The following is a 13,083-nucleotide window of genomic DNA, read 5'->3' on the forward strand; positions in this document are numbered from 1 at the left end:
AGTCACAGTTGTCAGTGAATTTTTCCAGCATGACGTGACTCCTTGAGAGCAGCCCTGCAGAGAAGGACCTGGGGGTTGTGGTGGATGAAAAGCTCAACAGGAGCCAGCAGGGTGTGATTGCGGCCCAGAAGGATAACTGCGTCCTGGGCTGCATCAGCAGAGGGGTGGGCAGCAGGTGGAGGGAAGGAATTGTCCTCATGAAGCCCCACCTAGAGTGCTGCATACAGTTTGGGGCCCCCAGCACAAGAAGGGTGTGGGGCTGTTAGAACAGGTCCAGAGGAGGCCACAAGAATAGTCAGAGGGCTGCAGCACCTCTCCGATGAAGAAAGGCTGAGAGCTGGGGCTGTTCAGCCTGGAGAAGGCTCTGGGGAGACCTCATTGCAGCTTTTCAGTACTTAAAGGGGTCTTATAAAAGTTGGAGAAGGACTCTTTACTCAGGTAGAATAAGGGAAAATGGCCTTAAAGTAAAAGAGGATAGATTTAGACTAGACATTTGGAGGAAATTCTTCACTTTAAGGGTGGTGAGGACTGGCACAGGCTGCCCAGAGAAGCTGTGGATGCCCCATCCCTGGAAGTGTTCAAGGCCAGGCTGGATGGGGCCTTGGCCAGCCTGGCCTAGCAGGTGGCATCCCTGTCCACGGCAGGGCGTTGGAGTTAGATCATCTCTGGGGTCCCTTCCAACTCGAGCTGTTCTGACTCGATGACACCTCTAACAGACATCAATATTCAGTACAGCAGAGATATGCCCAGCAAGATTCTCCTCTGCACAAGCAAATGAAACCTGAAAAAATGCTTGTCTGCAACACAGTCACTACTGAAATTACCATACCACTTTTTTTTTTTTTTTTTTAAATATTATTACTTACTCAAATGTCTCCTTCACCTTTAGTATAAAAGCATCCAGGAAAACATATCCTCTAAGTGTTGTGAACTAGGTGCATTCATGAAATTTGAGCCTCCTAACCATGGTAATGTTGCTGGTACACCAGAGTAGACTGATCATGGGCCATGTTGAGACCTCCAAGATGGTTAAAATCACATTTTATGGAATGAATTCAGTACCTTATGCTTTAAAATATACCAACTTATTTTAATACAACTGTTTACATTTCAAATAAACAAACACTGATAAACTTCATTTTAAAAATCACAGAATCAAACATTCTGCGATTCTATGAAAATTTTTAATTAGTTTACAGTCAGACATTAATATAGTTTAGGTTTAAAAAAATGTCTGGAATTGTTCTACTGATTTCTGCAACTCTTAAAAAAAAAAAATACTCCAGCAATAAATAGAAAGCAAGTTAATATTTAACCCTTATTTCAAAATATCATTCTGAAGTTATTTAACAAAAATAAACAATTCTGGACTGTATGCAAAATTACAATAGCTCTTCACTTATGAAACCTGTAGTATAATCTGTAGCAAGTAATTCTTTCTTTGGACTGTGAGCGTGGTAACAGACCTGCAAATAAGACTAGTGATAAAGTCTGTGACATTGCCAGTCTCCTGAACGGAGCTTTGCTGAGATAAACTCATTTTTATCATAAAAAACCTTTACCACGGAAATTCTGAGACAGAAGAAGTTACTATGTTTTTTCACAATTCCAGAAGAGAATATTATCTCTACAGAGAACAAATATATAAGTAACAGTTTGTAGAGAATAGGGGACTAGAATTAAGTGGTCAGAGTCAGTGTAGCAGAGATTTTATCTTTCTGAAAATACATCAAGTATTTCTACAGAAAGAGGAAAATGTGAAGTTCAACAAAAGGCTACAAGTAAAACAAATATTCACTCACAGGAAAAAAATGATCATTCTAGAGTAGCTGTCCCCAAGTGCCCACAGCAGTGCCTGTAGCTATGAGTGGGAAGAAAACTGCCTTATTCCTACTAATCATTGGAGAATTGACCAGTATTTATCTCTCACATGAATTTATAATAATGTTTTCAGGTTACCACTGAAACAGTTAACAGACTGAAGAACAAGGGGAACCAAGAGGAGTTTGACTAGCCAAGCAGTAAATGTCCTAAACAAACAAGGCTTTATCATGAATTATTAGTTCTGTTTCTTTAAAATAAGCAGCAGAAAGAAAGAATGAATAATACAGGGATACCAAATAATACAGGGATACCAAACTTTTTTTTTTTTTTTTTTTTTGACCGAGAGCAATCAAAATTCTGCTTTTCAGAACAAGCCATTCTAATGCAAAGCTGATCACATTGAAGCTGTACTTTGCCATAGCCCACTGAGGTAAAGTAAATGAATGGTTTGGCCACATTTGAGTATCATCTGGGGCCTAGGAGGAAAGCAGAGGAAGTTGTTAGTAATTAGATGTGACCTTCACTAATAAAACTACATATATATAGTTATATATATATACACACACACATACACATATATATATACACATACATCTATATATATATATATATATATAGGTGTATATATATATACACACACCTTCCAACCTTAGATTGCGGATAAAGGCATAGTTTGATGATAACAGAGGTAGGAGAAGGTACCAAAAATAGCCAAGCAAGTCTCTAACTATGAATGAGAAGCTTCTTGTTTTGTTTTAAATAACAACCATGTAACAGAGAATTTTGAACGTGGTTTGAACTTACTTTTATTTCATTTTTAAGTCAAAATAGATGACAAATGTTCAAATAGGCTGTCCTTCATTTGATTTAGCTTGAGTGTAGCAGGCATAGGAAATTTGATCCTCAAAGTGAAGTTCCAAAGCACCTCCTCTTTTTAAATATGGGTTAAGAAAATTAATGCCATACTGCATGAATGGATTTTTTATTCAACGCACAGCTCGTATAATTGATGTGGTCAAAGACAAGCATATCCCTTAGATTAAAAAAAAAAAAAAAAAAAAAAAAAGAAAAAAGAAAGAAAGAAACCCACACTACTTCTCTACTGCTTTAGAATTGATGAAGATCCTCCAATTTCTCAGGCTTCGTGAAAAACAATTATCAGCAGGAATCCTAATGAGATTGCCTTATCAGCAGATGCCAGCCCAGCCAATCTTTATTTCAGCTCTTCTAGCAACATCTTGTTTGGATGCAATTAATAATGATATGCTAGATATCATTATAGTATGGAATAATGAATAAATACTCCCCACAAGCTGGTGTGGAACAGTAGCACACAGGCCTAACCAATCTTTGCATGTGTTTAAATTCCATGTCCTTAAAAGCTTACCACTTTGCCTGGATTTTGCATATCAGCCTTACTGCTAGAAAAGGTGCAAAAACCAGTTACAACAACAAAAAAATCATCAGTATAAAAAACTAACGTTGTAACACAGGCTTCAAAAAGCTTCCACACTCTTTTTTTTTCCAACAAAGACCATTAGTTAAGGTGCCTTCAGGTTCTGAATTGCTGAGAGGTTTGCAGAGGTTGCCGTTTGACAAGCTATTAACAATCTGTAGTGGGTATCTGAGAGCAGTTCCTAATGCAGAAGCCCTGAACTGTTAGTTTCTGTAACGGGGCATCTGTGGAGCAGGGGCTCCCTCTAAGGGGGTTGAAGAGGAGACTGTCATGAGCTGTCCCGCGTGCATTTTCTCATTCACTCGCAGTTCGCAGCCATCCTGCAGCATCCTTATAGCTATCCTTGCAATGTTTTTAGAGTCGTCAAGTCCACTGTGGGGTCTCCCGTCGTAGGTCATCCCCAGCTTTTCAAGCATGATTGTCAGCTTGGTCTGGTTCCTAGGAACCTGAGGGAGCAAGCGAGCCACATTTCAGAATTAGGTTCTGTACCAAGTCTTTTTAATCTGACACGCTGCAAAATAAACAGATGCAGATGTGAAGCACCACATACTACTTTCATGTTGCCTGTTGGTAGATCACTAACGATTTCACTTCAAAGCACCTTGCTGAGACAGACACTCATTTTTATAGTGGAGACGTAGTCAACAGGAGCTTGTCTAGACTCAGAACCATTTCAAGAGCTTCTCACCATGACAAGCACCAGCTCAAGATGTGCCAACGCTGGCAATGGTGGAAGTCATGGTCCAGCAAGGTTTAACGAGACTTATAAAGAAGGAATTACCAAAGTGGTGTAGCAGAGGGAATCAGACTTGTTTTCTTTTCAATTCTAAGGGATTAAGAAGCATCAGGTCCTGATTCTTACTGACCCCAGATTTCTGAACAGATCGGCAACGCCAACAGTTGCCCATGTCTACACAGATGAACCAAATCCCTTATCAAATGTCAACCTCCTTTTTCCTGAGGTTATATTAAATATAACGAATCCCTTCAAGAGAAGATTGCCAGCAAGGTCCAAATCGTATTCAGAGCAATGGTTTAGCTACACTGACTAGTAATTCACTAGAAGCTCCAATAACCCACTTCATGGCAATCTGACAGTGAAGGAAAGCAGCAATAAGATCCAGCACCGAACCAGCATTATTTTTCTCTTGACAGCTTGATGCAACTGTAGACGGGTCCTAATCTCTTCCTGTCCCCATTTCTCTGTGAAAAAAGTGGAGATATCTGGCCATAGTGATGCAACTTTGTTTTGTATTACATGGAAACAGGAAACGATAATTGCAAAATCAATACAGACTATTTTCAGCTCCTTTAAGATCCAAGAGCACCCATATGACATTTTAGACAATCCGTCATGCAACAATGAACACATCTGCTGATTCTTAAAAGCAAGATTAAAATTAAAATGCAGTAGATGATACCATTTTCAATTAGTTAAATGAGATGTGGGCATGAATGACATTAGAAAATCAGGCTCCAGGCAACTAGATTAAGTTGCACTATTTTTATAGCGCGCACGTAACAGTCACAGGTACAACAGGACGTTCAAGATAAACAAAAATTTCCTGCAAGAGAAAACAATTATCTGTACAAACCTTATAGAAGTTCCCGTATGATTTGCGAATATTGATCCACTTTTTGGCAAACGAAGGGTATTTAATACGGCTAACACGGCACTGGATATTCAGAAATTTACTCATATCCCAAGATCTTAACATATCAAAAGAAAAAAAGAGAAAGACATTAATAATGAATAACTCATACACTCTCTATTCCACCTATTGCACATCTGAAACACAAAAGATGTCTTTTCTGTGGTGTCAGTAGAAGGAAAACTGCATAGATTAGGGAAAGCTGTCTGTAGTCATGGAAAGGAATCTTTCAGTATGAAATTCTTAATGATAGGGAAAACAAATAGCAAAAGGAGCAACGTTTTCACTAAATGGTTTCAGGCCCAGAATGATTGTAACAAAAAATAGTATGCCAGCTGCCTCAGCTACCACATTAACTCCAGAATAGCCAGTATATCAGGGGCTTATACAGTCCTTGCAGAAGGATATTACAACTGAAATTTCCCTGCTCACTCAGGTACGCATAGATTTATCTCCCTAACTGATGATATTGAAATAAAACCGGAATTCTTTTTAGAAGAACCAGACCTTTATGGAAAGAAGATGAAGTTATAACCCTACACGCTTCTAGCTTTCCTTCCTGCAAGGAAGCACCCCAACAAGTCTGTAAGCTTCAAGCTAGAGTAAAGCCATTTTTCCCTTCTCTTGAAGCCATCTACACAATCTCACTGCACCTATTTTCTCAAGGGGACTCCCCTTAAGAATTCCAGACACGTTCTAAAGCCATTAATCTAACTAGTCTTATACGAGTTTTGCCTTAATGTTGTCTTTTTAAAAATTTACTATTGCTTCCAGAGAAGCCAAAAAGGCCTGTGATTGATGGCCATTGTCCAGATCTTCAGGAGTTCTGAAAAAGAGGGGCTGTGGTCAAAATAATTTTTTCACTTGGTAAATTGGACTTATGACAGGTTTTCTCATGTATCCATTCATCTCTTACGAAGACTTTTTCAAACCACAGCGAATTACAAGAAGAAAGGAGAAAAAGTCTACTCAATGTCACTTAGCTGCATACAGAAGCCTGGAAGAGAAACAGTGCCATCTAATGGACTGAAGCTTCATTTCCAACTGCTCCCTTCAGCTTTCCTGACTTACTCGAAAGCTAAGATTGTAATACAAAAATGGCAAGACGGCAGTGTCACGATCCACTTTTAACAATAGTGCAGCTTTAACGATTTTGCAGCTTTAGAGTGTGCTGAAGGTTACATACGGACATACCCATCTGTCAACATGCAATAGCTGTACTTTGTTCCCAGTTCTCGCTGTCTCATCCACTCTATGACGTTCTGTAGAACTTGAGGAAATGCATCAGCTTTATCAATGATGTCCTAATAAGGCAAAGAAAGCAAAAGCAACAAACACTTAAAAAACAACACAACAACAAAAACCCACAGAAAACAACCAACAAACCTTCACAACATGAAGTGTAAGAATGATACTGGTGTATGGGCTGTATACCAGTATTATACTAAATAACTCACTAAATTGGCTTCACAATAGTCTTAGAAACAGACTACACATCAAAATAAGTGGGTAAGGGGACAGATTTTTCTAAACTGAAAAAAAAAAAGCACCACTAAAGAGCCAGACCTTAAATGTCATCTATAAAAGTAAATAGATGTTCTTGTTTTCAGCTGAGATAGAGTTAGTTTTCCTCCTAGCAGCTGGTACGGTGCCGTGTTTTGGATTTAGGATGAGAATAATGCTGATAACACACTGATGTTTTAGTTGTAGAGCAGGGCTTACACAAAGCCAAGGACTTTTCAGCTTCTCACACTGCCCTGTGAGTGAGGAATCTGGGGTGCAGCAGAAGCTGGAAGAGGACAGAGCCAGGACAGCTGACCCCAACTGGCCAAAATGGATTACAAAATGAATGCTTTTCCCTACAGCTCCTAAAAGGCGTGAATGACCAGCTAAGTGAAGTCAATTCCAGGGTAACAGTAGGGAGAGGGCAAAAGAAACAAGGATTACATAAATGATCTTCCAGAAAGATACCACACAAATTCGAAAACATCAACACATCTCTTTTTTTCATTTTTCCCCCAAGGAAAAGAAGAAGTAGAAATTACCTGGGTGATTCCTGTCAGACCAATACAGAAATTTGAAAGTTTGGGATTAACCTCTGGCTTCACGTACTGCTGAAACGTATCCTCCTGTAACAAGAGAGTGAAATGGTGACCAGCAGCCCGCTACGTAGCCCACAATGCAACTTCTTTGGCTTGCCCAGAGCTCAAAAGGCAATCAACAGCAGCTACTTGCCCTGCTGGAGGCAAAAAGGACTGCACACCTCCCCAGCGAGTGTGAGCATCCTGACTGAGCACCCTGAGATTCCCAGTGGGATGGGCGGACGGCTTGTTAGCTGGAACAGCCAGTAGGCACCATGGAGCAGGGATGTGGATGCAGGAAGGGAAAAGGACAGACTTCAATGTAGAGGAGGATTTGAGGAAAGGAGAGCATGAATAAAAAAAAAAAAAAAAAAGCTGCTTCCTACTACTTTACAAGTAGCGAAACATTCTTGGAGATCTGCACACTCCTCTTTCCGCAGTTAGAGGCATGCATGCAGCTACAATCTCATGTTGCATCACAATCATTACTGGAAACGCTCCTCCTCTTAAAACTTCCTGGTAAATGTTTATCAGAGGAATCTGCAGTTTCTCAGTTTCACAGAGTCATAGTTACAGTCAGATAGCACGTTAAGTTTCTCCTAAAAGAGAGATGTACAGGAATACAGCACTTATGAGGCTACAAAATTTCTACAGAGTATTTTTAATTCTGGGTTAGGCAGCTGCCAATCTATGAGGCAGGCTGCAGGAATAGTCTAACTTGCTGAGAAGTGAGCTCACTGAACCCTCCTTTCTAGAATTCTGCATTAGTCTCCTCGTTGTCTCAGAGGAGACCACAGACTGTCCTAATTCTTGTTTATGATGCCTCTCCAAAGTTGTAAAAATAGCTTTGTGGATCTTCAAGCACGGAGACAAGGAGAGGGGAAAAAAAAAAAAGAAAAAAAAAAAAGGACTGAAGGACTGAGAAACTGAAAGTACCCTCATATCAGTAGAGGGAACAGTAGAGGGTTGATCTTTTCCAGCTTCTTTTAGAAAAGTTAGCTTTGCTTGTAAGAGGCTCAGAGGATAGGTCTTTAAGAAAAAAAGTGTTATTTTTAATGAAGCTCAAAATCTACCTAAAAACTACTCCAGACTTTCCGAAGCAAAGAAGTGACATCAAAGAACAGCATACTGACACAGCAATTAGATCACTTACTATTTCCAGGGTATGTGTGTTCAATAAGACAATGGGAAACTCAATTATTTCATGTACGAATTCAGGTGGGTTTCCTTCTTCACAGGTTGCTTCAAAGTCAACAACGCAGATGTAGTCATAGTAGCCGTCTGAATTAAGAACTTCCTTCTGCATCAGCTTCTGTTTCTTGTAATAGTTCTTCAGTCTCTTCTTCAGCACATCTTTTACTCCTCTAAAGAGAGGACGAGAGTAACTAAGATTAATTACACTTTTGTTTAATTACTTACTTCACTGTTGTAGCACTGAAGCTATATGCAACGTTCAAAAGCTTGCTGTCTATAACCTGAAGCCTGAATTCCACTCTGTCACGCAGTTAACACTCCATTATCTGGGACACTGCAGAGGCTGCGATGTCCCGGACAACCAACAGGACCAGATAACATCAGTATTTTGGAAGAGGCTCAGAAGCCCAGTGCAGAGACATGCAGTAGCTCTGCAGAGCAAGCTCCACTTCAGCAAGCCTCAGCAGCCCCTGCTTTTCCACAGCCCAGGCCTTCATAAATTGCTCACAGATGATCTCTGACACTGGGAGCAGTACTGCTTCCCCCATCTTTCCCTGTGTCCCCTCCCTGAAGCAACTGGCACTTGAGGCATCGCGCATCAGCAGCACGGTTAATTTCAGAATCCAGCTAAAATGCCCACTTTTTAATTTTGTGTTAGTTTAAATTTTAAAATTGACCTTGACTGACTTGATTAAAATAGAGTACTCCAGAATTCAGTTGTCAGAAAAACTTGCTGGCTTCGTATTTGTGACTAACACTCACTGTAGCAAATGAATAAGTCTGCTTACTGCTACTTTTTAACACAGACACTGCAATATACAAGCACAGGTGCCAGAAATGCCACACACCAAACCAGAGCAGAACAAACCAGGTCCATTTACTCTTGGAAGAAGTTATTTCTGAAGTTTTACATTGCAAATTAAATGGAAGCAGCAGCGTTGTAGCAAGTGATATTGTTAGAAAATCAGTCCACTGATCCGTAATGAAAAGCTGGAATCAGACTCTTAAACCTGAGTTTGAGAACATCAGCCTCTCTGCAAGCACTGAACTGTCTTTTCCGCTTTGGTTTGTTCTTCCAGTTTAATTCAGTAATAGTATCTAAGCTGACAGAAGTCAAAATTACTTTTTTTTTTTTTCCCCATTTAACGTACAATAAAATAAGTTGAAAGAGGTGATGATCTACCAGCAAAATAACCTCAGAGGAAAGGATGATGCGTGGCCACCTGCTCAACTCTCTGTGTTAGGGGTGATGCTCCATTTGTTTACATGCAAGACATATTCTGATCAACGTAGTTGAATTAATTGACTAAGAAACCACTAAGTCTTAACTCAACAAAACAAAAAACACATTTAAATCTTTCTGCATTTACAACTGAATAAAAAAAAAAAAAAAAAAAAAAAAACACAAATAGAAAGTTAATAACCTAGGAGGGAACCACAAACATGTCATTTGCTGTTTGATTTCTGCTGGGTAATTTTAGATCAGAATAAATGCTGAATAGCCATACGAATCCAGTCTGCTTCACTATAAATTTTATCACATAACGGTAAATAATTTCCTCCTGAGAAGCCAAATTCATTTAATCAAAGGAGGAATTAAACAAACTCATGCAGCCAGAACATTGGCCGACAGACGGGGTGGAGGTGGCAGGCTGCACTTCCCGTGCACAGCTACTTCCCTGCCTTTTTTCTTTCCAATCAAATCTCTGCTCCTTCTTTTTTGTCTGGACATTATACTCCTAGTTTTTGTCTTCTCTGGAAAGCTCAACTATTCCCTCCAGCCTTATTCCATTGCATCCTTTGTACTCCTCCAGCCTCTGGAGCATCCTCGCTCCAACTTCTGACTTTGCTAACTCCCCAACGCCACCGCTACTCCCGTATTACTGTTGCCAACAGAAACAGCACGCTTTGTTGTTCCCAGCTGACTTCCTCATTTCCTACGCAGCAGGAACCACTCTCCTTAAGCCTAGCCCCTTCCTCTTCCTCGTCCCTGAGCACAAGCTCAGCTTACTGTATACTCACCTACCCCTAGTATTCTCTCACACCTGGCCAGATTAACAAGCAGCCCACCTACAGCTAACTGTTATCAGTGCAGAGGACATTATTCCCAGACCTACCACCACAGAGGTTTTAGCCACCATCGCGGCCATACTAGTAAATAAGATTTGTTTTGAAGCAGGCTCCTCACCACCCCAGGTTTGCAGTGCTGTCTGAGGACCCCTGCCTTTCCCCCTGGCACAAGGGCATGGCAAGGTGTGCCTCAGTCACTCTGTTTTCACATCTGCATTGCCAGCTGAGGCAGCACACACTTAAGACCACATTAAGGGGTATCACACCCGCTGGCCCTACAAGAAAAGCCCCATTATGTTGGCACACAGAGCACCTAGGGGTTTGCGGCGTGTCTCCTTTTCACTTTGTGGCGTGTGCTTAAAACAACCGTGCAAACCAGAAGGGCTGCGACTGGGCCTGACCTGGTTTCAAGCTTGAACTCTGCGAGTTTACTTCTGAGCTCTTCTCGGCTCATCCTGTTGATGTAGCCATTGGTGACGGCGATCTCCTTGTACACCGGGTCGCTGAAGGCGCTCTGACCCGAGCCGGGGCTCTTCCCCTCAGTTCCCTGGTCACCAGCCCCGCCGTGCTGCTTGCCCTAGGAGGACAAAAAACACCTCAAAGTCAAAACGGATGGGGGATTTCACGCATATTTTGGCATCTAAACACACCAACACCCCGCACCGTTCCGCTCATGACCCAACCGAGCGCTTAATTAGCTTATAACCAGGTTAAAAAGTTATTAACGCTGAGGCCTGCCGGCCGGGCGCCTCAACCCCCACAGCGGCGGGGCGGGCTCTGCGCATGCGCCATGTTGGGCGGCGGCAGCGGCCCCGGCCCCGCCGCCATCCCCGGCCCCGTCCCCCCGGCCCCGGGCTCACCGGAGGGCGGGCGGCGGGCGGCGGCGGCGGGCGGGCGGGCTGCGGGCGGTTCTCCTTCTGCTCCTCATGCTCCTCCTGCTGCCCCTCCATGGCGGTGGCGGTGGTGGTGGTGACCGGGAGAGGCGGGAGGAGCGGCGGGGCCGCCCCCGGGGCGGGGAGAGCGGGTGAGGCGCGGCCACGCCGCCCGCCGGCTCCTGAGGGGAGCGGGGCGGCTCCTCGCCTCAGGGCTCCGAGTTTTAACCTCGCGGCATGTCCCGAGGTTAAAAGTTTCCCCACAAGTTTCTTCACATAAGCAGCGAGTGGCTGAGGGGCCCCTGGGTGTCGCCGTGCACTGCCACCCACACACCCTCCCCCACAGACGTGCCCCGGTCCCTTGTGGTGAAAGCCAAAATCCCTGAACCTGCAGCAGACAGGAGAAATCCCAAGGAAATCCACCCAGAGCAGAAGTTAGGCATCAATCTGATGGGGACTGACGGTGGCCAGCATCCCTCATCCACTCTGATCCCGGCCAGCCCCCCTGGGCACACAGATCTTGGTGATTACAAGAGCACACATGTGAGTGGAAACAACTAAAACCTACAGAAGAACCCAAAAAAAAAAAAGAGTAAAACGCACTTATAACCTACGGCTCTCAGGAAAGCCACCCAGACAGAAAGCCCACCCAAAAGGTTTTGCTGCATTAGCCACCAGCAGAGGTAACAGCATCAGCCAGGCCCCACCTCCAGGCAGGCCTGGGCACATTCACTGATGAAGCCAAAAAATGTTTTTGAGGCTTTGCAGTCAAACCTACAGCCAGAAGCCTGCAGGAGAGCGTAACAAAGGCTCCTGGGGGCTTGGCAGTGACACACGAGCCCCAAAGTCCTTTTCAGATCCCTACCTTCTATGGGAGCTCCTTCTGCAGCGCAGCACCTCCACGCCTGATGCTGCACCATACACGCTTGCTCTCGTCTAAATATCCCAAATCAAGCTGCCTGGCCCACCAGGCACCGTGGCTCCTAATGCTTCTCATGGCTTAATCCAGCCAAGAAGCCACCTCACCTTCTATAGCCCCCGAACCTCCCCGCAGTTGGCCAGCGCCGTCAGCTCTGCCACAGAAGGGAAAGACACTTCTGGTTCTTTATTCACCGCAGGGGCCACAGACAATTCTGGACAGGAGCTTACAACAAATGGGTTTATGCTTCCCTCTCACTGGGCTGCACCCCTAAGGCAATAAATAATGAGAATAGCAGCTAGTGACAGCTCCTTACTCCCTGTAATGCCTGCTTGACCACTGATAGTAGCTCCCTTCCATGTGAAGATGAAGATGAAGAGAAGAGAGCTACAATTAATCCCAGACCCTTCCAGAGGCAGGGCCCAACGAGGCACTGGAAGAGAAGACGACAAATCAAACAGCTGACCTCTCCTTGAGATTTACATCACTTTTATTTTCAGTCATTTTGGTGAGGATGTGTGGGCGTGGTGCATGTACGTCTGGGCATGCATGTGTGTGTGTGTGCAGAGTCCTGCCCAGTCATGTAAATCATGTGAATACCTGCAATTATAGTTCATGAACTGAGCCATGAAGCATGTGATGAGTGCTACACTGAGGCCTGTTCGCTCGCCTCTTCTTGTGCTTATTGCAGTGCAGCATCTCCATCTCCCCCCCACTGCCCTTCCAAGGATGGCAGCCCAAGATCCCAACCAAAGGCTGCTGGGGGAGGCGAGCTGAGCTCCAGGATTCCCTCGCCTCACTTAGTGTGTCCATACCATCACCGGTTCCTTTTAACGGAGCCAATTCTGTCCCTTTGCAGCGAGGGACCCCTACTACTCTGACAAACTTGAACCAGGTCAGAGGAACAAAGGGACGGGAACAGGACGGGGACCCCGTGTCACGTCCAGTGCTACAGCACAGCTAAATGCTTCTCAGGATGCTGCAAGGGAGATGGCGTGTTTCCATAGCCCCCAGC

At 43.6% G+C, this 13,083-nt stretch overlaps 1 protein-coding gene across 1 annotated transcript; it reads right to left on the reverse strand.

Moving 5' to 3' along the window:
- Positions 1–3,352: 3,352 nt before the first annotated feature.
- Positions 3,353–11,243, reverse strand: ERI1 (exoribonuclease 1). Its single transcript, XM_032187287.1, has 7 exons — positions 11,138–11,243; positions 10,679–10,854; positions 8,167–8,377; positions 6,978–7,061; positions 6,127–6,236; positions 4,876–4,990; positions 3,353–3,726 (listed from the first exon to the last, which is right to left on the reverse strand). The coding sequence occupies exons 1-7, from the start codon at positions 11,225–11,227 to the stop codon at positions 3,484–3,486; spliced, it is 1,029 nt and encodes a 342-aa protein (XP_032043178.1). The 5' UTR covers positions 11,228–11,243; the 3' UTR covers positions 3,353–3,483.
- Positions 11,244–13,083: the final 1,840 nt, after the last annotated feature.

The sequence above is a fragment of the Aythya fuligula genome, chromosome 4 (assembly GCF_009819795.1).
Source record: "Aythya fuligula isolate bAytFul2 chromosome 4, bAytFul2.pri, whole genome shotgun sequence".
Taxonomy (NCBI): Eukaryota; Metazoa; Chordata; class Aves; order Anseriformes; family Anatidae; genus Aythya; species Aythya fuligula.